This window comes from Ailuropoda melanoleuca, chromosome 6, assembly GCF_002007445.2.
Source record: "Ailuropoda melanoleuca isolate Jingjing chromosome 6, ASM200744v2, whole genome shotgun sequence".
Classification (NCBI taxonomy): domain Eukaryota; kingdom Metazoa; phylum Chordata; class Mammalia; order Carnivora; family Ursidae; genus Ailuropoda; species Ailuropoda melanoleuca.
The window spans coordinates 52793514-52816756 of NC_048223.1; the positions used below are offsets into that span (position 1 = coordinate 52793514).

Here is a 23243-nt window from a genome sequence, read left to right on the forward strand (position 1 = left end):
CAGAGTTGTGACCTGCATATCCCTGTCTTCGGGACTCTTCAGCAAGAAAATGTGTTTTATGCCGTCCTCCCCCCACAGGAATGTAAGCTTTGTGAGAGCAGGAGCCATGTGGCAGCACCGTCTACAGCACCTGGAACAGACCAGTACAAGTTTTAAAATTCGGCTTGATGGGTTGGGATGGGGTGATACGTTGGCAGTTATAGGACGGATCTGATTCAGGGATAGAAAGTAGCAGTCAGTGTCACATTGTAGTTAGTATTTTTTTTTATATATAATATTTATGTATTTGAGAGAGAGAGTGGGAGGGGCAGAGAGAGAGGGAGAGAGAATCTCAAGCAGACTCCCCCTAGTGCAGAGCCTGACATGGGGCTTGATCCCAGGACCTGAGGTGAAATCAAGACTCGGCTGCTTCACCGACTGAGCCACTCAGGCACCCCTAGTTAGTAGTTTTTTTTAAGGCAATTTACTGGGGTGCCTGAGTGGCTCAGTCGGTGAAGCGTCTGATTTCAGCTCAGGTCATGATTCCAGGGTCCCCGGATCGAGCCCCACATTGGGCTTCCCGCTCAGCAGGGGGCCTGCTTCTCCCTCTGCCTCTCCCCCTCCCCCTGCTTGTGCTCTCTCTCTCTTTCTCAAATAAATAAATAAAATCTGTTTTAAAAAGAGGCAATTTATTTAGCTGCATAATCGTGCTATGTATGAAAGAGTTCCAGAGTGTTGAGTACGAGCAGCTGCCCCAGAACAGCCATGTGAAAATACCGTCCTTGCCAGTAGACGCGTGCTTGTTACTGACATATCCTGAAACCCGTACTTTTGGTTTAATTCACAGTCACATGCTCATTGACTTCCCTCGCTCAGCTGGGGACTTAATCTGAGAACATGTGAGAAGTGGATGGTTGGCCACGCGCAGCCTACCTGGGAAAACCTCTTGTTTCTAGAGAGCTAACAGTAAATACGAACTTGGAAGCTGTTGGGCATCACTGATAGCACACATTTCCCAAAAACTCTAATGTCTGAACTCTAAGTCACCAGTTGCTAATATTTCTGTTTTGCCTTCTGCTGGCGTGTTTTGCCCATGCTCCTGAGGGGCCGTAAGCATGCAGAAGCAAAAGGCCCCTCCACTGTCCGCGTTACTGAGTCATCGGAACGTGGGAATTCCCGCCTGTCGTTAACCACGTGACAGTTTGTAATTCAGTTATGCTCCAGGGGCCTCGTTCCTGATTACAAGTGGAAGACTTCTCTAAGCTCTCTTCCACTCCAAACATGGGTGACTTTATTCTATTTATTAAGAATAGTTAGTTACTTCAGGCAACTAACAATTTGTGTAGCCTCTTTAAACCATAATTTTCTCCCTAAAGAAATGAGTGATTTTACCATCCCAGTGTCCCCTGTAGGCACCATGACAAGAGCACGTGTGATCTGTAAGCGAGAGGACACCGATCGTTATAAGGTATCACATGTTCGTTGGTCATAAATAGTATTCAGAGCCCATCATGGTCTATCAAGGAAGGACTTTTTGTTTATTTAACAAACATTTATTGAGCACACATCATGAGCTGGACACTAGTCTACCAGCTAGGGATACATCAGTAAGAAAACAAAAACAAAACCAAAACAGAATTCCCTGCCCTTGTGAAAGCAAAATCTTGACTTTACATGGAAGTGATGCATCTGGTTCAGTCTAAGGATTTCCCTTTGCCTCTGCTGTCCCTTGTTCCTCAAAAAGGTGATGAAAAATAATGAACTCCTAATTAGCATCTCCTCACCCACTAGGGATTCGGTCATTTCTCTTAGTTGTGAATTTTCAGTTAAGAATTTTTGATATCAGGGCACCTGGGTGGCTCAGTCGGTGAAGCATCTGCCTTCAGCTCAGGTCATGATCCCGGGGTCCTGCGATCGAGCCCCACATCGGGCTCCCTGCTCCTCCACCCCGCTCTCGCTCTCCGGCTCTCTCGCACACACACATAAATAAATAAAATCTTTAAAAAAAAAAGAATGTTTGATATAGACACATAGACAGCATGGCACTCCTGATTCATCAGTGGTCCTTTGAGTCTTTTTCAATGGTGAGAAGAGATTACATCGATCCTCGTAAACTCAACATTTTCACATGATCTCTGCCAGCAGCACCTGAGAGTAAGATCGTTCTCTGGCGGGATCAACCCCCTGGGACTTGAGAAGGACCAAGGTGACGTGGTCCGTCAGGGAGCATCCTGACCCTCTTAACCTCAGTGCCAAGTCCGCTGAGCTTTCTACCCTGTAATGCCAAAATCATATGCATGCCAGCCTTTGGTAGAAAGGCTGATGGAAAGAACATAGGTTAAATAATAATGTATTAAGCATGTCCTTTTTGAAAAAGAGTTTCGTTCTTGTATTAGAAACCATCACTCATGGGGCTCCTGGGTGGCTCCGCAGGTTAAGCGTCTGACTCTTGGTTCCAGCTCAGGTCATGAGATTGAGCCCACCCTGGGCTCTGCACTCAGCAGAAAGTCTACTTCTCTCCCTCTCCCTCTGCCCCACCCCTGTTCATGCATGCCCTCTCTCTCTCTCTCTCTCAAAATAAATAAATAAAATCTTAAAAAAAAAATAAAGCATCGCTGAGCTTTTTCTGCCCTATAACGCTAAAGATGTGCTTTCTCTTTTCCTAGCTTGTTTGTAGAAAAGCTTCCCAGCCATCGAGATTACCAGCAATGTGCAGTCCCAGAAAAGCAGGATATTATGAAGGTATTGTGGGGTCGATTTTCCCTGGGGGTATCAAATGCCCCACACGTCTCCATTATCGATCTCCTCCTCCTCTCCTCCTTCCTCTCATCCTCTGGAGAATTTGAGCACAGAAAATTCATTCCATTAGCCGAGATGTTTCGATTTCTTCTTGGACCTTTAATCATTGTTACTGAGCCAGTGTGGGATGTCTAATTGAAACTGGGGGTGGGGGGGAGAAAGGAAAAAGATGAAGAATGTGCTCAATCTCTTTGTGGCATGAAGAAGGAAGTAGTCACTGCTCTTCCCGGGGATTGCAAGAAAGATGGTCCAGTTCCCCAGATTTGTTTGAGGGTCATTTTGGCTGGTTTCCATTCTTCCCTACAGTCCTGAACCCAAAAACTGTTTGAAGATCAGTGTTGATTATTAGGGTGGCCCCAGAGTTCTAGTTCTCTTTCTTGTAGTACCCTGAAAAGCAGGATATTAGGAAGGTATTGTGGGGTGCTAGCCTCGGTGTAACAAAGTGTTTAGGGGTAAGGGGTAGCTTGAAACAATGTCAAGGAAAAGGAAGATGCTCGTTGAGAAGTGATATATTCACCATCAACCTTGGCAGCCGGCAGAGCTTCAAGTATTCTTAGCTGAGAATATATATCCTTTTAAATAACATTTTTAAAATGTTTCCCTTGTATCTGTGTTAAGTAGTTTGGGTTGACCTTATATGAAGGAAGATAATAACAGTATATACAAAGCCAATCACAGCATGAAATTTTAAATAACTCTCAAATGATGCTTGACCATATAATAGATGAAGGGCTCTCTTACCAGTATGTCTGGCCTGAGGCTGCCTGTAAGAAAGCAGATTTTGTCAAATGGTCATCTACATTTTTAAAAATGTCTATACACACTATGAAGGGGCCTCCCTGCCATGCCTTGTCTAGCATTTCCACTGAATCCTCTTGTCATTCAAACTCAGGCTGTTCTGTATGGGGCCCAAGGGGGCCCAGCTGCCAAGCTGATTCTTCTGCTCTGATTTAGTTTTATTCTTATTTCTGCAGATAAGAAACAATTCTCCAAAAGCATATACATTTTCTTTGTTTATGCTTGTTGAATAAATGGATGGCTGGGAGGATGGATGGATGACAGAAGATTAAAAGAAATTTTAGTAGAAGAGCCTGGCCAGAGTTAGAAGATTGGATGCTAGTTATAATCGGGCCTCCGGCTAGTTGCACTTCTAACCTCTGTAGGCCTTTGTTCCCTCATCTCTGAAAAGGAGGGTGATGCTTGGACTAAATCACATTTCCCAGATTTTCTGGCCATTAAGAAGAATCACTGAGAAGTTGTTTGAGATCCCGATTCCCCAGCTTCTTCCCTAAACATGTTGGTTCAGGGGAACTGGGAGTAGGCCTGGGAATCTGTATTTGTATACAATGCCTCAGCCTCTTTTTCACAGTCAAGCCTAGCAATCCCCACCTGCCATGCCCTCCAGTGTCCCTTCTAACCACGATACCATAGCATTTGCATACAGTGGACTGTGCAGTTACAAGCCCACTGCTTAAAATCAGGTACCTACTTGGATGGAATGCTTATCTAACTAATGGAGTCCATAGAGGTCTTACAAAAAGGGGTAATACTCTCCCTTCCCTACCGAAAAGTTGTGTTCTGGAGCCATAGCAAAGAGAGCTTTATATCTCCACCATCATCTTTGGTTACTTGTGTCTTGATTTCTAATACACATACCAGCTGTTTTTCTTTCTCAGCTGATGAAAGACTATACTGAGAATCCCACTAATCAATATGTATATATATATTTTTAAAAGAAACTGAAGGAGATTGCATTCCCAAGGACAGATGAATTGAAAAAGGACCTTTTAAAGAAATATAACGTAGAATACCAAGAATATTTGCAAAGCAAAGTAAGTTCAATTGGTACATTTATTTCATGACTGTTTTCTGTGCAAGTATTTTTTGAATTTCATGTTCCTGTGAGTTTTTGGAATGTTATTATGTGCATTTAAATTAAAAATTAAAGGCGCAGTGATGTAAAACCAATAAAAAATTCATATTGTTATACAGGTTAAGCGCTTGCACCAAAGATGTGGTGTTTTTATTTCCCTGCAACATCTAATCATGTGATGCATTAGGAAATAAATTTCCTACAACAATTTAAATGGAGCTCTTTGGCCAACTCTTGCCCCCATAACCTTGAGGCAGATAACAGCTCTTCGGTGATGAACAGAGGCAGTAGGGGATAGTGACAACAGTATATAGTTCCTAATTTATCTTATTATGCAGGCTTTGGGAACGTGAATTCGATTCTTCAGTCACACAGTCAATATTACATTGAGAGGGAATAATAGCTAACCATATGAGTGAAATGTAATCGTATCACCAATGGATGATGGCTTCTCGATCATTATTACATAAAGAGGGACAATGATAGTGATGTCTAAGAGATTGATTGGCATTAAGAGAAAAAACTGACCAGTCTCCAGGACCTCAAGTTCAAAACTTGAATTCTTAATGTCTTTAGCATTGTTATAAAAATGGCTTTGCTTTTTTTGTTCGACTGCATGTTTATGTGCTCCAGCACTGTCACCTGTGCTGACTCTCACTTGGGTTCGGTCGCATGAACTCTGAATGTGCCCCGGGAACCTCCTGGCTTCCTGTGGGCGTAGCTGGAAGTCAGGGTTGAGGGCAGCGTTTTGACCTAGGAACAGAAGGAATGTTGAAATCAGAAGGTTCCCTATTGATGATTTGCATTTGACTTGAACTGTGAAAGACGAGAATGCTCTTGGAGGCTCAGACAAGGCAACAGAGAAGGAGAGAAAAGCCTAGGCCCGTCTTCCTTCCTGTCAGCAGTGCACGTGTGGTCGTCCCCTTAGGGTTTCCCAGGGAGGGACAGCCTGGCCTGCCTTTGATGACACCAGTTAGGTCCCAGTTGGCAACACTATCCCAAAGTATATGTCATGGAGAAATCTCTGCGAGAGTGGCAGCCTTTATGCCTCGGAGGGATGGACGTGCCCGTCAGTAAGCCCTTGCTATAGGCAGGACGGTCATCATTGGGGGCTTGTTAGAAATGGAGACTCTCAGGCCACACCCCACACCTGCTGAGTCGGCACCGCCCCTTGGGACGAGACCCCAGGGGATTTGTGCACACCACCAAAGTGCTACTGTAAGCTGTGTCCCCCACCCCGCCCCAGCAAAGCTACTTTTAATCAAAACTATTTGAGGAGCGTATTCAAGATGTATATTCTCTGACCTAGTAACGTCTGGACTGTTCTTTTTTTTTAAGACTGGGGAGCCTGGGAATCTTCATTTTAACAAAATTCCTGGTTCGTCCTGATAGAGATGATTGGACCACATTTTGAGAACCGTTTTCTAGTGGTTCCCCCTTCTCTGTGCAAAGTTCCAGCAGTCTGAGTTCCAGAGTCCAAGGCAAGAGGTTCTAAGGCAGCGCTGGCCAGTAGAGCTCCCGCCCATGGTAGAAATGTTCCATGTGGCGCTCTGCTGCGGGAGCCGCTGGCCGCGTGGTACGTGGAAGGTGGCGGGCAGGGCTGTGGAACTCGATGTCTAATGTCATTTCATTTAAATTAATTTAAACTTAAGTAGCCCACGGGGCTGGAGGCTACAGTCCTGGGCAGTGAGGTCTAGGATGATAGAACCATTTCTGAGATATTTCGCTCTGATTATCTGGTCAGTCAGGCCAAGCAGCCGACCCTGACCTTGATTTTCTACTATTTTTTGAAGGTGCAGGGGAATGGAGGGAACTCGACAGTCATGGCCTGCCTCTGGTAAAACATGAGTGGGTTTAGAGCTGCTGCCTCGGTCCGACTCAGGGGCTGTGGCCGTGATGATTTATTACTTCCCTCGCTGTCGCCCCCGTGTCCCCATGGGCACATTGCAGCGTCTGTGTCTCTCTGTCGCCTCTAGCCTGCAAATGTCTAATCCGTTTGCTGGCGTTGCCCTGGAAACTAACCTCTTGTTCTGGCTACCGCATTTTCCAGAACAAATACAAGGCAGAAATCCTCAAACAACTGGAGCATCAGAGCCTGATCGAGGCCGAGAGGAAGCGCGTGGCTCGGATGCGGCAGCAGCAGCTGGAGTCGGAGCAGTTCCTGTTCTTCGAAGACCAGCTCAAGAAGCAGGAGTTGGCACGGGGGCAGACGCGAAGTCAGGAGACCCCGGCGCGGGCGGAGCAGACAGACGGGAGCGCTCTGTCCTGCTTGTCGGCGCACCGCAACCACGCGCTGCTGGACGTGTTCGCAGACCAGCCGCGGAAGAGCGAGGCGGCCCCTGACGCCAGCCACTCTCCTCCCGTGAACCGGGCGCTAAAGCCCGCGGCCGCTCTGAGCGCCGTGCAGAGTAAGTGATGGGCCGTGTCCCTGCAAGGCCCTGCGTCGCTTCTGACCGAGCCTCCTCTCGGTGACAGCTGGGAGGGGGCTCCTCTCTCCATTATCCGTGGTGGTAGGGCCGCAGCCGGATCTGGTGTGAATTTCAGCGCCAGCCGACTCTTCCCAGCGGGCCGTAACCTTAACCTTCAGGATGCACGACTTGTACCCAAGCGAACAGCCACCCTCTCATAAAAGGGACCGTATGTGGGCATGGTGCTGAGATTTGAAAAGAGAATTCCGAGCATTTCTTTTTCTTTCCTGTATTTTCACCAAGAAACACCTGAATCTGAAAAGTGAACACTTACACTGGAAAGAAGACGCCGAGAAAATGATCGGTGCAGACCTCGGGTTAAAAACGTAAATGTAACGTTTCGCCTTTTCCTTGCCCCAGGAGGGTCTGGCGCACACAGGCAGACAGCCTCCAGGTGGATTATATGCTTCTGCCGACAGTTAGACCTGCTCGGGGGGGCTGCGTCACTGCCGAGAAGTTCCCAGATCCTTGTGCAGACACTGTCCGACGGCAACTTGTTTTCATTTATTTTAAATACAATGATAGGCAACCATTTTATAAATTACCCCATTGCGAATTCTTTCTGAAAACGGTGCTTTTATGTAACCATCACCAACTTGCATAAAGACATAAAGTAACACGGGGAAGAGTATCTATCCTGTCTTACGGTCTATGAGATACATTCTCTGCAGCCTCTGCACTTAGCAGTGTATTTGCTTTGTGCTGCAAAAAAACCCTCACACATACGTGTAAACAGTTGATCTAAGGCGCAAAGGTGTTAAAGTGCAGGCACCCCCCCATGAAACAATTTATACGCAAAGCGAAATTTTACCTTCCTTCTCGATTGATGCTTACTGTTAAGAGTTTAAAAATAACATACAGAAAGTGGAGTGCCTGATAATTTCATCTTTTCTATTTCCATTGCCCTGCAGTTGCTTGCGGAAAACAGCGCTGATGGATGGGATGTAAGACTTGTTTCTTTAGCTTTTTCTGCCTTTCCTGTTCCTTAGATTTAGTGGTCGAAGGACTGCGGTGTGTAGTTTTATCAAGAGACCTTTGCCACAGATTTCTGCTGCTGGCAGAATCTAATACCGTGAGAGGAGTAGAAACGTGTGGAATACTGTGTGGAAAACTGGTATGGCCTTTGTTTCGTATCTTTCTGCCCACGATACGTTTGTAGTCGTGACTTCCCTGTGAGAAGCAGAACAGAGTGAATGCATCCTAAGAGTTGCAAAAATTATGAAGTTATCTTTATTTAGATTAATGACACAAAACTGCTGTCATTATTAATGGAATGATCCTTCCAGGAAATGGGTTGTAGAATTTTAGGGATATCATAAAAGCTCATTGTAAAGAATGAATCAAACCACATGTTAAACCTTTGTTTAGCAAGATGATGGATTAGAGGTGCCTGGCTGGGTCAGTCGGTTAAGCATCCCAACTCTTGGTTTCAGCTCAGGTTGTGAGATCAAGTCCTGAGTCAGGCTCCAGGCTCAGTGCAAAGTCTGCTTGAGAGTCTCCCTCCCCCTCTGCCCCTCCCCCTGCTCTCTCTCTCCCTCTCAAATAAATAAAATCTTAAAAAAAAAAGAAAAGAAAAATGATGGATTACAGGTCTCCAGATTTCCAAAGCCATCTAAATCAGATTTCTGTTGCAATTGTTAGTTTCCCATGTAGTTATCTAATTAAGTCTACCCATTCTGACCTGAGGCAGGTGGTCATCTCGCTGCCCTTTTGCAGGTCCATGTGGAATAAAACTCAGGTTTTGTTGTTTCCTTTAGTTTCAGACAGTAGTCTCAACAAGATTTCAACTGAAATCTTATGGCATAAGTCCTATTTACGTATGGAAGATATTTTCAGAAATATGTGATGAAAGACAATGTCAAACTAGAAGGAGGACCAAAGAGAGATGATGCGTTTAATTTGCTACTTGCAAGAAGGATGAATAATGTCTTGTGGAAAGTGCCCTTTATAGTGTCACTTGGGTCCAGGCACATCTTCTGCCCTAAACGTTTAGCTTGGGGACCGTTGCTTCACCGGATGTGTTTCATTCAGCACACATTCCCCCTGCAGTATTCCCGTTCTGCATCTTCACGTGTCCTCCAGGAGAGAGGAAGCACAGAGGACCGACGCAGGAGTGTCACCTGCCATGTCCTCCCCTCAGCCACCTTTTCTGTCCTTCAGGGGCAGTGTGGTCTGGATGCTTCCTCAACACCATATGTTGTACCTAGTTTGACTGATTGATTCAGTCATTCATTCCTTCAGCAGACAGACATGTACTCAGTACAACCAGGCACCGCGCTTGGTGCTGGCGTCTATAGCCTACAACAGCCATAGTTGTTGCCATAGGACGCTCACGTGATGGCTCTGAAGAACCAGCCAGATGATTCATGCTCAGAGGGGCAGGAGAGCCCTCAGACCGGAGAGAAGGTGGCACTTGCGGAGGGCGGACAGCTACTCCCAGCGCCAGCATCTCCTGACTCCGCATCCGATCACCTCCTCCCAGTCCCCTTCCTTCAGCTCTTCCCTTGGCCCGAAGGAACTGATGTGTTTTTCCTTTCTCTTTTTCTAACTGCGAATCCAAAATATCACCTTAATTATGGAAAATCTCAGTGAGTTCCCCCAATGGCTGGAGCACATTAGGTCTGGGAGGTGAAATGAAGTATAAGTAATAAAATAAAAACAAGACTGTCAGCCTCCACAAACCTTAGAAATGTCCGGCAGTAAATCCACAAAATCATTTAATATCCCCCCCTCCTAATAAACCTGTTGCTGTTTTGTTCGGATCTTTTCTGCGGCAAATGTAATATATCAAGACATTTATTAACTGAAGAATCACGGACCAACCCCGGGATGTGAACTCCCTATTTGTCATGTTTTCTATTGTGAGAAGAGGTTTTGAGGTCCGGAGAGCTGCCTCTCAGATTTGGGGCAGGTTATCCATTTTTAAGTGTGAGACTTTGATTTTGAGGTGGCGGGTGGTGGGGCCGTCTCTAGTCTTCCAGCAAGACAGTGTACCCCAGCTCAGGCTCCGGGGGCTTGTGTTTATTTATTTTTTTCTCAGATGCTTGTTATTCTTTCTGCTGATTGTTTTTTAGACACATAATGAATTTACTATCACCCATGTAATCGTGCCCAAGCAGTCCGCGGGGCCGGACTACTGTGACGTGGAGAACGTGGAAGAATTATTCGGCGTTCAGGACCAACACGGCCTCCTCACGCTGGGGTGGATCCACGTACGTGTGACCATCGGGTTTCAGTGTATTTTCCGTGGGGTGCTGTTTTCCTTCTTGAGGAAACTGAACTTCCTTGAAACTGTTTCTTCTTGATTTTTTTCAAGCGGAGTAAATGTTATCCTATGAAAGCATTCTCTTCGAGGCCACGTCTCAATCTGTCAAATCTGGATTTGGGCAGGGCTATATTCTGCTCTTTTTTCTTACCATCCAACATTAAAGGAGAGAGCAACATTTGGAAATTGGGTGATTTGCTTTGATGGTTTTATATAGTCTAATGGAGACCTAGTCAGATTTTTAACTAATTTGACGAGACGGTTATTAATGTTCCCTTTCTCTTTGCCGTGGGTCAAAAGTAGATGATTTTAAGAAAATTTCTGAAAATGTTACTTTGAAACAGATGCTTTTATATAACAAACAGGGACCATACATTCTTCCACATCTCCCCTACAGACCAAGGAGGAATTTTTACTGTATAAACAGCCAAGGTGGGGCCAAAAATATTGGGTTCCAATGTCCACTGGGCCATCATAGGAGTGAGAAAGGGCTTCTGAGTTGAAAGACGTGACTTTAAACCTCGGCTCTGCTAAACACTCCTTGCAGGAATGGCGGTAGATTATGTAAGCAATCTGGGCGACAGCTTCACCATCCATGGAACAGATGTCCTCATAATCGACTTCCCACAGTGGTCTGTGTTAAATGAAATAATGTCAGTGAATTTCATGGCCCATTTTTCTAGGAACTCAAAATTGTAGCCATTGGGTTTGGTGTTGATGCTCTACTTTTGCTATCCATGGCTTAAGCTGTCTGGGGGACATTTTTCCATTCAGTCTTATACATGTGGACCTGGGGTAGGGACAAGTCATCCCACTGTCATGGGATGATGGCCAAGATTTTCAGAGAGAATGTGGAAGAATCCAAGAGCGCATGAGAGCTCTTGAGAAACTAGTGACCATTTTTCATTTTACTTGCTTTGCAAGGACACACTGAGGAGGGGCAGGACACGCACTTAGAGCCCCCGTCCCTCCCCACACACAAAATCAGCAAGCGCTTGGTGGTACATAATTGCACAGGGAGAGGAGACTTTAGTCCCAGCTCTACCTAACTTCCTTTTCTTTTTTAAGATTTTATTTATTTATTTATTTATTTGAGAAAGAGCATTAGCAGGAAGAGGGGCAGAGGGAGAGGGAGAAGCAGGCTCCCCGCTGAGCAAGGAGCCTGACATGGGGCTCGATCCCAGGACCCTGAGATCATGACCTGAGCTGAGGGCAGGCGCTTAATTGACTGAGCCACTCAGGCGGCCCTCCACCTAGGTTCCTGTGTTCTTTGTCACCTCCTTGCTTCTAGGTGCCCCCACTGAGCAGCTGGGGCTAATGAGTGCCCTCTCTCCCTCACTGGATTTGGGTGAGCATAAACAGGACATCGAGTGTGAAAGCCCTTTGAAAAATATAAACCACCTCTCAAACGCAAGAAATGATTTATGATGACGAGTTTGCAAAACTTTCCATAGATCTATTTGTTTTACTTAACAGTAAGTAATGTGCCTTACTGGCTGATTAAAAACCACTGAATTTTAAAGGTGCTCTTTAGTTCAATGTGATTTTCTGTAACAGGAATGCATTTTAGAGCAAAATAAAATATAGCAAAGGAATCATAACATAAACTGAGAGAGAATGACAGTCCATTAAATTATACTTACACCGAAGAGCCAATGTTAGTTTCCGTTATAAAACATTTTCCAAATTAAAAACAGGTTTTCCCTTTATGACCTGTGTATATAATATATGCAGTAATGAAGTTAAGTCACTTCAATTATGAATTTGGCAAAATTTTAGAATTCTGGAATTTTGCTTTTTGTTTATTTCACCATGGCAAATCATTGCAGTTCAATGAAAACCCTAAAACATTGTATTTCTAAATTTTAATGGTTGCAAATGATATTTTTTGATTTTTTTATTGACATAATAGTAGCAACACATTCCAGAGCTATCAGAATCTGATAGGGCTGGATTGGCGTGTGGACTTCTCAGCTTACCTGGCTCTCTGCACGTCGGCATTATTTACTCTCGTGCTTACCTCAGTCTCCTCATCTGGAAAATGGGGATGATAACAGCACTTTTCTCATGTTGTTGTAAGAGTCGAATGAGGTAATGCGTGGGAGGCGATTCCATCCGTGCCTGAGCGAATGGCACCTGCAGCCATCATCATCATCATGGGCGTGGCCATGTTCATGGTCATTTTTATTTCCATAGAGGGGGAGGGGTGGGAGCGCCATTCTCCCGTGGAAGAGCTGTTATTATCCGAGTGGAAGTGAAGGGCTCAGGTCGCCCGCGGTGTGCATTCAGTCTGCAAATAAATGAACAGGCAGAGCCGTTTGTCTGTTTGGCAGTCTGCTTGCTGTCTCACAGCGCCAGGTGCCTCTGAGCAGTTCGAACTTTCTCGCCAAGGCATAGACGGGTCTGTGTAGTAACAGAAGGTCTGAATGGAATCCGATTAACAGGCAGTCAGACCCTCCTACTCAAACCTCACTAGAGCTTTGGGTTTTCAAAGGTAGGGTAATTTCCAGTCCTCAGTTGACCTACGTCTTTGTAGACCAAGACCAAGAGTTATTTTTTCCTCACAGAATATGTATTTTCTGTAAATAGATATCAACGGCTTTACCTTCATTCTGTTAAATCTATTAAATAAAGTAGAAATGAGTTGTAAAATCTTGCATTTCTTTAGCAGACCATAGTGCAGTGTAAAGGCATGAAGCTGTTTTTATGGGTCCCCGCCCTTTAGTTAACAATGACAATATGCTGGGGCCTGGGTGGCTCCGTCAGTTCAGCCTCCAACTCCTGGTTTCGGCTCAGGGCACGACCTCAGAGTCGTGAGATCGAGCCCTGCGTGGGGCTCTGCGCTCAGCAGGGAGTCTGCTTAAGATTCTCTCCTCCTTCTCCCCATGATCCCCCTCTCAAAAAAAACAAAACAAAACAAAACAATGACAACATTAAAATAGCAGAAGCAATAAGACAGCAACAAACATAGCAAATGATTTTGATTCCTTTCTGTGCTAGGCACTGTTCTAAGAATCTTATGTGGATTGTCGCATTTAATTTTAATCTAGCAACCCCATGAAGAAAATGCTTACTGTCCTTGTTGTATAGCTGATGAAATGCGCATGAGGGGGTTAAGTGATCTTCTCAGTGTCATAGAGCCAGGGAGCGATGGGCCCAGGACGCAGACAATGCATGCTGGGGTCTTGGTTTCATGCTTAAAGTGGTCACATTCCTTTTTCAACGGGAATTGGGGTTAACTATGAATTTTAAAAATCATGATGGGTGCGTGTATCTTTCATATTCAAGTGTAAACCTCTGATTTGCCTCTCACAAGCTTAAGCTTGTATATAGCTAAAACCCTGGAAGATACAGTTTTCGGTTTATAGTCTCCCCTTCCTTCTCATCATGCGGGTATTTACTTGCTGTGGAAGATGAGTCCCAAACGCCTCCAACAACTTGGAGAGTTCTGTTCCCCTATTTGTAGGGAATGATGGTCACGAGAGGACACACAGCAAAATGTGGTAAATTCACTGAAAACGTTCCTTTCGTGTCCATGGTTTTGTCTAAAGCATCTCTGGGTTTCCAATCAGAGCCGTGCTGCTGACCAGCTGTGTGACCACAGGCAAGTTACTTAAAGGAGCCTTGGGAGCCTGTGTGTGAAATTGAGATGCTCCTAGAAGCATCTCCTAGCTGTGTTGTGATGAGAATCTCTTTAAAGCCTCTGGCAGATTAATTTCCAGTTCTGTCTGTTCTGATAAAGCAGAACACACACGAACGCTTCCAAGAGCCTCTTCTCAAAGCTGTGGTTATTCCAAGGCGCACGAGGGGAAGGATAATGTCAGCCACACATTTTTTAAAATCCTGATTTGATTCACGACGGTAAAAAAGAAAAAAAAAAAACAGTCACTGGAGCTTTCCCTTAGAACGGGCTGTGACCTCGGCTAAGACAGTTCCTCTAGTAAGACTGTGGTCTCTTCTGTTTGCAGACACATCCGACCCAAACTGCATTCCTGTCCAGTGTTGATCTTCACACTCACTGTTCCTATCAGCTCATGCTGCCAGAGGCCATTGCCATTGTTTGTTCGCCAAAGCATAAAGAGTGAGTGTCCCTGTGGGCGGGGTCCTGGGGAGGGGTCTGCAGCGCTGGGTCAAGTGCGTCCACGCAGCACGTGGCCACGTGGCAGCACTGGGAGAGGCGGGGCCCCGTGCCCTTGGGAAGCAGACGTTGGTGGCAGTCAGCTCCCTTTGGTGTTCAAGGTCCTTTCATAGTGGGATTACTGGTTCTCTTTCCTTAGTGAGCACGATCTCCAAGTGGATAAACCGGGTGTTGTTTCAGTTTGCCATTTGAGATCGTAATTCTCCTGTTGTAAGAAAATGCCTAGCCTTGGCTAATGACCTCCAAAGCCTTTCTAGGTCTGGGGGACAGTGATCATTAGAGAGTGATTATGAGCAGAGGACTCAGACAAACTTAGAGTGCAGTCCTGCCTCCAGCCTCAAAGGGTGTGTGACACCACTATGAGCCTCAGTCTCTTTATCCCTGACACCGCCTGTGGGGATTGACGTGAAGAGGCAGGTGAATGGCAGTCTGTAGAAAGGGCTCAGCATAGTGTCTGGCACCAGTTAGCACTCAACAAATATTTGCTCTTTCTTTAAACAGCATCTGCAGTATTAGAAAAAGTAGAAATAACTGCCACCTGTCATTTCCTCTCACGGGGCCTCCGTTTTCCATTCCGGTCTCACAGGACAGTTCAGCTGTCTCTTCCCCATTGCAGCCCAGCAGGTGCATGGAGTTGGCATTGGCCCCTCGGGAGTTTCTCTGCTCTGGGCCGTTATTGCAAAATCGGTTTAAAAGATAGGCCACTGATGGGTGTTAAGGAGGGCACATATTGCATGGGGCACTGGGTGTTATACGCAAACAATGAATCATGGAACACAACATCAAAAACTAAGGATGTACTGTATGGTGACTAACATCATGTAATAAAAAAATTATTTAAAAATAACAAAATAAAAAAAGATCGCTGTGGAGAGGCGTCTGGGTGGCTCAGTCGGTTAAGAGTCCGGCTCTTGATTTTGGCTCAGGTCAGGATCTCAGGGTCGTGAGATCAAGCGCTCTGTCGGGCTCTGTGCTGAGCATGGAGTCTGCTTAGGATTCTCTCTCTCTGCCCTTCTCCTTCCCTCCCACCTGCTCACTCTGGAAAGCCAAATGATCTTTAATTTTTGTACCTTTTATTTCCACCCTGAAACAGCACGGGTATTTTCAGGCTCACCAATGCCGGCATGCTTGAGGTTTCTGCTTGTAAGAAGAAGGGCTTTCATCCACACACCAAGGACCCCAGACTGTTCAGTGTGAGTAGACTCTGCTGGCTCTTTTTTACAGATGCTTATCTTTCACCTCTTCCTTTTTTTTTTTTTTCTGCTTTAAGGAGAGAAACAGTAGCAGTATAATACAGGATAAAACACTGAGGTGCTTAGTTTGGGGTTTTCTTCTCCTGAAAATTAATCAATCTTTGTAGTTACTTCTGATTTCTTTGCATTATTATTTTATCTACAAGAAAATGGCAGGATTTCTAAAGCACACTTGATTGTGCATGAAGTTACTTTTCCATTTATGTATCTGCGTGGTACATAAAGAAATACAGATTTCCTCAGACTCCAAGGGAGCAGATAATGAAAGAAAATGATATTTAGTGTCTCATGAGTTCTTTCTGCTCAGTGTGGCCAGATTAATTTTTCAGAACAGTTCACTGAAACCTGTAATCATATTTCTTGGCTAGCTACCTGCAGCCCCAAAGAAACACTTGTGACTACATCTTTTCTTTCCAGCTGCTTGGCTGGTGGTTCTCTGGTGGGAACATCAGAGGAGCATTGTTCTGAAGTTAAGACCTGCTTAAAATGACAATCAGTTGGCAACGTTTATATGTGTGTTTTTGTTGGAAATGAATAAATATGATTCTGTTTGTTCTGACCAGAAATATTTTCTGAATTAGGAACATTTTTAAGTTAAGAAATTCATATTCCCTTTCTGCAGAGAACCATGGTAAATGTTATGATTAAAACCAATTTTTTCTCACCTAGATTTGCAAACATGTGTTGGTAAAAGACATAAAAATAACCATGCTGGATCTAAGGTGATGTGTTCCGAAGATTAGCACCATTGACAGCAGACACGAACGCGTGGACGTGCGGCTGCCGGATTTTCTTAAGACGTTTCCTGAAGTGACTGATATTTTATATTTATACATTTTAGATCAGAAAGTTTGATATTTATTGTTCTGGCCCATTTTGAAGTTGTCTTTTTGGGTTGCTCTGTCTCTGGAGAGTCACAGTGTGTTACATCAATAGCTGTGAATTCGCCCAGCTGCTCCGACCACGTAATAAATGACGCTGCAAACAGTATGTCTGATGTTCGTAGAGCTCTCTGCACACGCTTTCAGGGCTTTCTGTGCCTCGCTGTATTTTTTCCTCATTCTCGTGAAAGGCAATTCCAGGGGGCGCCTGGGTGGCTCAGTGGGTTATGCGTCTGCCTTCCGCTCAGGTCATGATCCTGGGATCGAGCACAGTGTCCGGCTCCCTGCTCAGCGGGAAGCCTGCTTCTTCCTCTCCCACTCCCCCTGCTTGTGTTCCCTCTCTCACTGGCTGTCTCTCTCTCTGTCAAATAAATAAAATCTTTTTAAAAAAATCCAAAAATAAAAGGTAATTCCAAACGAGAGATGCTGAGTACAGGGGGTCTCCCAGACAGGCCATCTGTTTCTGCCACCCTTTCCTGTGGTCGAAGATGAGCAGTTTCCACGTGTGAGAAGAAACGTGGCCACAGATGGTAGAGCCATCTTGCGTTCAATGTCAGCAGGTGGGCTCAGAGATACGTCTGCAGCAGATCCCAGTGGAAGATACCAGAACAGTGAGCTTTTACTCAAGGAGCAGGTGCCAGAAGGCTTGGGGTAGCTGACGGTTCACTAACTTGACCGAGAGGGCTGAAACCAGACGCGCTTGACAGAAGAATGTATAAAGTCTCAGATAAAAGTGTACAGCTTGTTACTGTGAAAGGTGATGGGGTGACGGGGAGAAGAAATGCAATGCAGGAAATAACTGATAATTCTTAATTTAAGAGAATATGTAAGAAAATAATTTGGAAAGCACACTTGCAATTAAAAGCATCTGTCTATAAACCATGGCACAGGGAACTGGAAGAAAAAAAATACCTTTAAGCTGACTAAGGTAACATAAATACAACATTGTGGTTTTACTGAGGCTTGGATTGGGATTTGTGACTGGCATCTAGATAAGAAAAACATTTATCTGGATCAAAAGACAGGGATTAAATAGAAGGAATGGGAGGTTTGTGTTCTGTGTTGGCAAGTTGAATTAGGAGGAAAAACATTGTGGAGACAGAATGCGACCATATTCAGAGGTAGAATGTTTAAAGAGGTGATTAAGGTAAAATGAGGCCACTACAGGGCCCTAGTCCAATCTGACTGGGGTCCTTATGTGAAGAAAAAATTAGGACACAGACGCAGAGGGAAGATCACTGGAGGACACAGGGAGACGACGGCCCTCTACAAGGAAAGATGCTTCTGAAGAAACCAGACCTGTCCACACCTTGATCTCAGACTTCCAGCCTCCAGAACTGTGAGAAACTGAATTTCTGTCGTTTAAACCACCCAGTCTGTGGTATTTTATTACGGCAGTCCAGCAAATTCATACGGTACTTAATAAATATTTCCTGAAGTTGCTTGTCTTCTTTTTCTTCCTCGGGGACACAATGGAAATGACTTTTTTTGTTGTCACGCAGAAATTACTCTCGTCTCCACAGACCTTGTCAATTATGGAAGAGCAAGCAGGCTGTCTGTGGGTTATTCTCAGGTCCTGAAGTTGCTCCTGGATTCCTTTGAGAAGTGTTTTGTTCGTGGAACAGTTGGCATTATATTTGAAATGCAGTGTCAGTGAAGGCCACATCCCAGGGTTGGTTCCATATCTCCCCCCATTTCATCCGCTGCAGACACACAGGTCATGCTGGAGACTGTGTTGTCACAACTGCTCGGACTGAGACCAAGGTTCTCGTTGGGGAACCAGCCACAGAGTCCCCAAAACATGGGAAGCAGATGTTTCTCTCCTGGCACGTCTTGCAGAATCGTATAGCAAGAGAATGTTTTCCATGAAGAGGGTGCTTGAGAAATCTCATGTGTTTGGCCCTGATCAAGGAAGAGATGAAAACGTTCAGCTCCTTGTTGTTAGAAGAGTTTAGCGTATTATCTGTCGTGAAGACAGCAAATATGCAAAAAACTCCTCTGTTCCTTTAAGAAACGTGTTTCCCTTTCTAACGTCTTGGCTCTTCATGAGGCAAGAATGTATTTTCCTTGGGGACGGCTGACAAAAACATTAGTTAGTGGCTCTGCGAGAGTCATCATACTCATGTCCAAGAAGACTCTTTTTTCAGTTATCAGAAGGCACGTCTTCATTTGGGTTGCTCTGACAAAAATAGCACAGAGTGGCTTAAACAACAGACATTTACTTCTCTCCGTTCTGGAGACCCGAAGTCTGAGGGAATGCCAGCACATTTGGGGCCTGAGTGGGGGCTCTCTTCCAGGCTTACGGATGGCCACCTTCTTGCCATGTCCTCACGTGGTGGACAGAGGTCATCTCCCTCGAGTCTCTTCTTATAAGGACACTGATCCCATCATCAGGGCTCCACCCTCCTGACTCAACCCCCCCCCACATGCCCCCCTCCACACACCATCACACTAGGGATTAGATTTCAATGTATGGATTTAGGGACAAGGGAGGTACAAACATTTGGTCCATAGCAAAGCAAGTGCCAAAAAGCTACTGTTTAACCATTTGCCATGCTTTATGGTGGCACTGGTATACATGTGAAATCCCATAATTCCATGAGAAAGTACCATTCACGAGAATATGAATAGCTGTTGTTCTATTCCCTGTGATCTGGTGTTCAAAGGCCTTCAAACAGATTTACAGAATTACTCTTTGCAAAGATAGTTTTCAGAGAGAATCGCCAGTTGATTCAGTCATACTAGGTATTAGTTTCCAAGAACAAATTTTTCGAAAAGAAAGGGTTTTTTTTTTAATTAAAGCAATATATTTTATGTTAATAATGTTTTATACTTATGATTTTAATCTTATATTTTTAATAATTAAACAAATTTAATAAAATCCATATTCCTGTATATGTTTAAGTAATCAGAGAGGAGCTAGAGAAATGGGGAAAATGATGAAAATCCAGGGGAGAGAACATTACCTAGAAAGGAAAATAGCCAGAATGCAGGGGACAGTTGGAGCAGTGTGGAGGGTGAGGAAGAGAAAACAGTGATAGGGAAGGACCCTGAAGAAGGGGGGTGGGTGGGTAGGAGTGTTGTAGACCACCGTACTGAATTTGTTTGAGGTAAATACCTTGGGCATTGTCTAGACCAAAAGACATTCTAAAACCACAGCGATAATTTTTTCCCATCCATCAGGGAGGATAACCTTCACAGCCACCTTGACTGTGAAAGTGGTTTATTCAAGTTAGTCATGGTCTCCAGGGGTCCCCCATGTACCGGTGAATTGAGTGGTGACACTATATTCTTGAGTTTCAAGAAGATGTTTAAAATTCTGTGCAGTTATTCCAAGAGAGAAAAACATTGACAGACTGTTCAAAAAAATAAGTTTCATAAGGTTTTCTCTCACCAAAAGACTGATGGACAAGAGAAACAAAACAACTAGAAGACATTTGCTCTATTCCTGAGTTCAGGCAAGGTTTTCTCATCTCCAGAAATGAGGTGTATGAATTATTGATTTTGCAAGTTCCTTGCAGCAATAAAATTTTGTACTTATTGAAGTTTTTGGGTTTTTTTTTTGCAAGGCAATGCATTATAATTTTTCCCTGTTTTTAAAAAGCTATTTGTTGAGGTAAAATTCATGCAACGTAAAAGTAACATTTTGAAGTGAACAATTCAGTGACACTCAGTACGGATGTGGTATCTTCAACCACTACGTCTGACTAGTTCCAAAACATTGGCGTCAGTCCGAAGTGAAACTCCTCACCCACTAAGTTGTTCCTCCCCATTTCTTTACCTCTGGCTTCCGGCAACCACCAATTTGCGTTGTCTTTGTAAATTTATCTATTCTGGCTATTTCATATAATTGAAATCATACAATGTGTGAACTTTAGGGTCTGGTTTCTTTCACCTTAACATTGTGAAGGTTCATCACATTGTACCGTGTATCGGTACTTCGTTCCTTTTTCCTGGCTGACTAATATTCCATTGACTGGATATGCCACCTACGTTCGTCCATTCATCCGGTGACGGGTGTTTGGAATGTGTCTGCCTTTTGGCTATCGTGAACAGTGCTTCTTCGAACATGTGCGTAGATGTACTTTTTGAGTATCTGTTTTCATTGTTTGGGGGTATATTCATAGGAGTAGAATAGCAGGGTCATATGGTAATTCTATGTTTAACTTTTTGAGGGACTGCCAAACTGTTTTCCATAGAAGCTGAACCATTTTACATTCCTTCCAGCAATGTACAAGGCTTCCAATTTCTCCACATCTTTGCCAACACATTTTTATTTTGTGTGATAGCCATCATGGTACGTGTGTTTTGTAGTATCTCATAGTGGTTCTGACAGGGCAGTACATTATTAACTTAATTCTTTTAAAGTAAAAAAAAATATTTTAAGATTTTATTTATTCATTTGAGACAGAGAGATACAGAGAGGGGGAGAGGCAGAGGGAGAGGGAGAAGCAGACTCCCCGCTTAGCTGGGAGTCTAACATGGGGCTCGAAACCAGGACCTGGAGATCATGACCTGAGCAGAAGGCAGAAGCTTAACTGTCTGAGCCACCCAGGTGCCCCTAAAGTCAAAATTTTTTTTTTATTTATTTATTCAACAGAGACAGAGACAGCCAGTGAGAGAGGGAACACAAGCAGAGGGAGTGGGAGAGGAAGAAGCAGGCTCATAGCAGAGGAGCCTGATGTGGGGCTTGATCCCATAACGCCGGGATCATGCCCTGAGCCGAAGGCAGATGCCCAACCGCTGTGCCACCCAGGCGCCCCTAAATTCAAAATTTTTATAAAAATATTTATTTAAGTAATCTCTACATCCAGTGTTTGGGGCTCGAACCCACTACCCCGAGATCAAGAGTTTCCTTGTCTTTGAGCCAGCCAGGAGCCCCAAAGTCAAATTTCAATAATAAAATCCAAGCTGATGTCGAAGATGCCTGAGGCTTCTAGAACTCTCTGTCATCACACGCTTATTAAGTTGTGGGATACCCAGCCCCAGGCATTTATTGAGCTCACTAGAATATGTTTAGAAGAAGAATTTTATTTTATCAAGGGCAATCAACTCTTTTGACCAGGTAGGATTAGAAAGACAGGAGAGAGAGGCATCTGGGTAGCTCAGTCAGTTGAGTGTCTGCCCTTAGCTCGGGTTGTGATCTCGGGGTCCTGGGGTCAAGCCCCATGTTGGGCTCCCTGCTTGGTGGGGAGTCTGCTTCTCCCTCTCCCTCTGCTCCTCCCCTCTGCTTGTGCTCTCTCTCTCTCTCCCTCAGACAAATAAATTAAAAAATCTTAGAAATGCAGGAGAGAAAACAACCAACAAGAGCCATACCAGTGGCACCTAAATACCACTTTTCTTTGCATGAAACTCAGTGGTTTATGTATTCACACGGGAGAAGACCTGGGGACATCCATCTGAAATCACAAACTTTTCCTTTTTTTAAGAACAAGGGCTAGTTCTTAATTGGAAGGATGGAATTCACCTGCTTCATGTATTTTTGTGTGGACAGGTGATGCCCTTTTGCAGAGGAAGATCTGACGGATGATTTTAGGCCGTTTCTTAAAGGGTTTCAGGTTGTAGTGTATGCAGAGGGGTGGAAAGGGTCAACCCAATGATAGGACAGAGAAATACGCTTCAAAACCAAATTTGTTGGGAAAGAAAGAGACATGACCTGCGAAGAATATGAACATACCATCTTTGGATTGGGTGGGTCTAGAGTGCCACAGACTTTTCTCGAAGGGACATCTGAGTTTCAGCCTCTGAGAAACTGTCATTAACTACACGGTATAAAAGCCTGTGTCCTCACCAGTTTTCTTAAAGATAGCAAATGTTACAAAAGCACCAGGCAAACTGTAATCATTGATATTTACTTCAGACTTCCAAGGGGCATGGAGTGATTACAAGAACATTCTAGAAGAGCGATAGCATCAGGAACCAATTAGCAAGATGGCAGTGCCTGGATGTTTACTTCCTGGATATGTTTCTGAAAATGAGATGAAGAATTTAACCCACCAGATGAAGCCCCTGTGAATGGCAAATGAATCCAATACCAAATTTCTCACTCAAAATGGCCTTCATGGCTTATAATTGCTGTCTGATTTCGAGACTGAGGTTTAACAGAGAAAACGTTATAAACTCTGCTTTGGAAAATCAGTCAAGGGGCGCCTGGGTGGCTCAGTCGTTAAAAGTCTGCCTTTGGCTCAGGGCGTGATCCCGGCGTTATGGGATCGAGCCCCGCATCAGGCTCCTCCGCTGGGAGCCTGCTTCTTCCTCTCCCACCCCCTGCTCGTGTTCCCTCTCTCACTGGCTGTCTCTCTCTCTGTCGAATAAATAAATAAAATCTTTAAAAAAAAAAAAAAGGAAAATCAGTTAAGTCATAGTCAAACTTCTGAAGTCTATGTGTGGTTTGATTCTTTGGGGTTCTCTTTTCAGTTCCACATAGGGGTGCACTGTCCCATCTCAGCTTCTGCTAAGAACCCGGGCCACCTACACCCTACTTCCCCTTCTCCAGCCTCACCCCCTCAGCTCCCCCACCCTGTTTTCCTGGTTAACTCTTACTAAGTTTCTTGTAAGCATTACCTCCTCGGCGGGAGGAGGCTCCC

The 23243-nt window shown here is 44.5% G+C and overlaps 1 protein-coding gene across 6 annotated transcripts in view; it reads left to right on the forward strand.

Moving 5' to 3' along the window:
- The window catches only part of STAMBPL1 (STAM binding protein like 1), a 47761-nt gene extending 30996 nt beyond the window's left edge, over window positions 1-16765 (forward strand). For 4 of the 6 annotated variants that reach the window (XM_034662395.1, XM_034662394.1, XM_002914388.4 and 1 more), the window contains exons 4-11: window positions 2646-2721; window positions 4515-4610; window positions 6702-7059; window positions 8109-8233; window positions 10194-10331; window positions 14353-14465; window positions 15616-15715; window positions 16445-16765. In XM_034662395.1, the coding sequence (XP_034518286.1) occupies window positions 2646-2721; window positions 4515-4610; window positions 6702-7059; window positions 8109-8233; window positions 10194-10331; window positions 14353-14465; window positions 15616-15715; window positions 16445-16501 (1063 nt within the window). In that variant the 3' untranslated portion in view covers window positions 16502-16765. The remainder of the gene's footprint in view (window positions 1-2645; window positions 2722-4514; window positions 4611-6701; window positions 7060-8108; window positions 8234-10193; window positions 10332-14352; window positions 14466-15615; window positions 15716-16444) is intronic. The other 2 variants (XR_004626097.1, XM_034662397.1) reach the window with 2 other exon arrangements.
- The last annotated feature ends 6478 nt before the right edge of the window (window positions 16766-23243 follow it).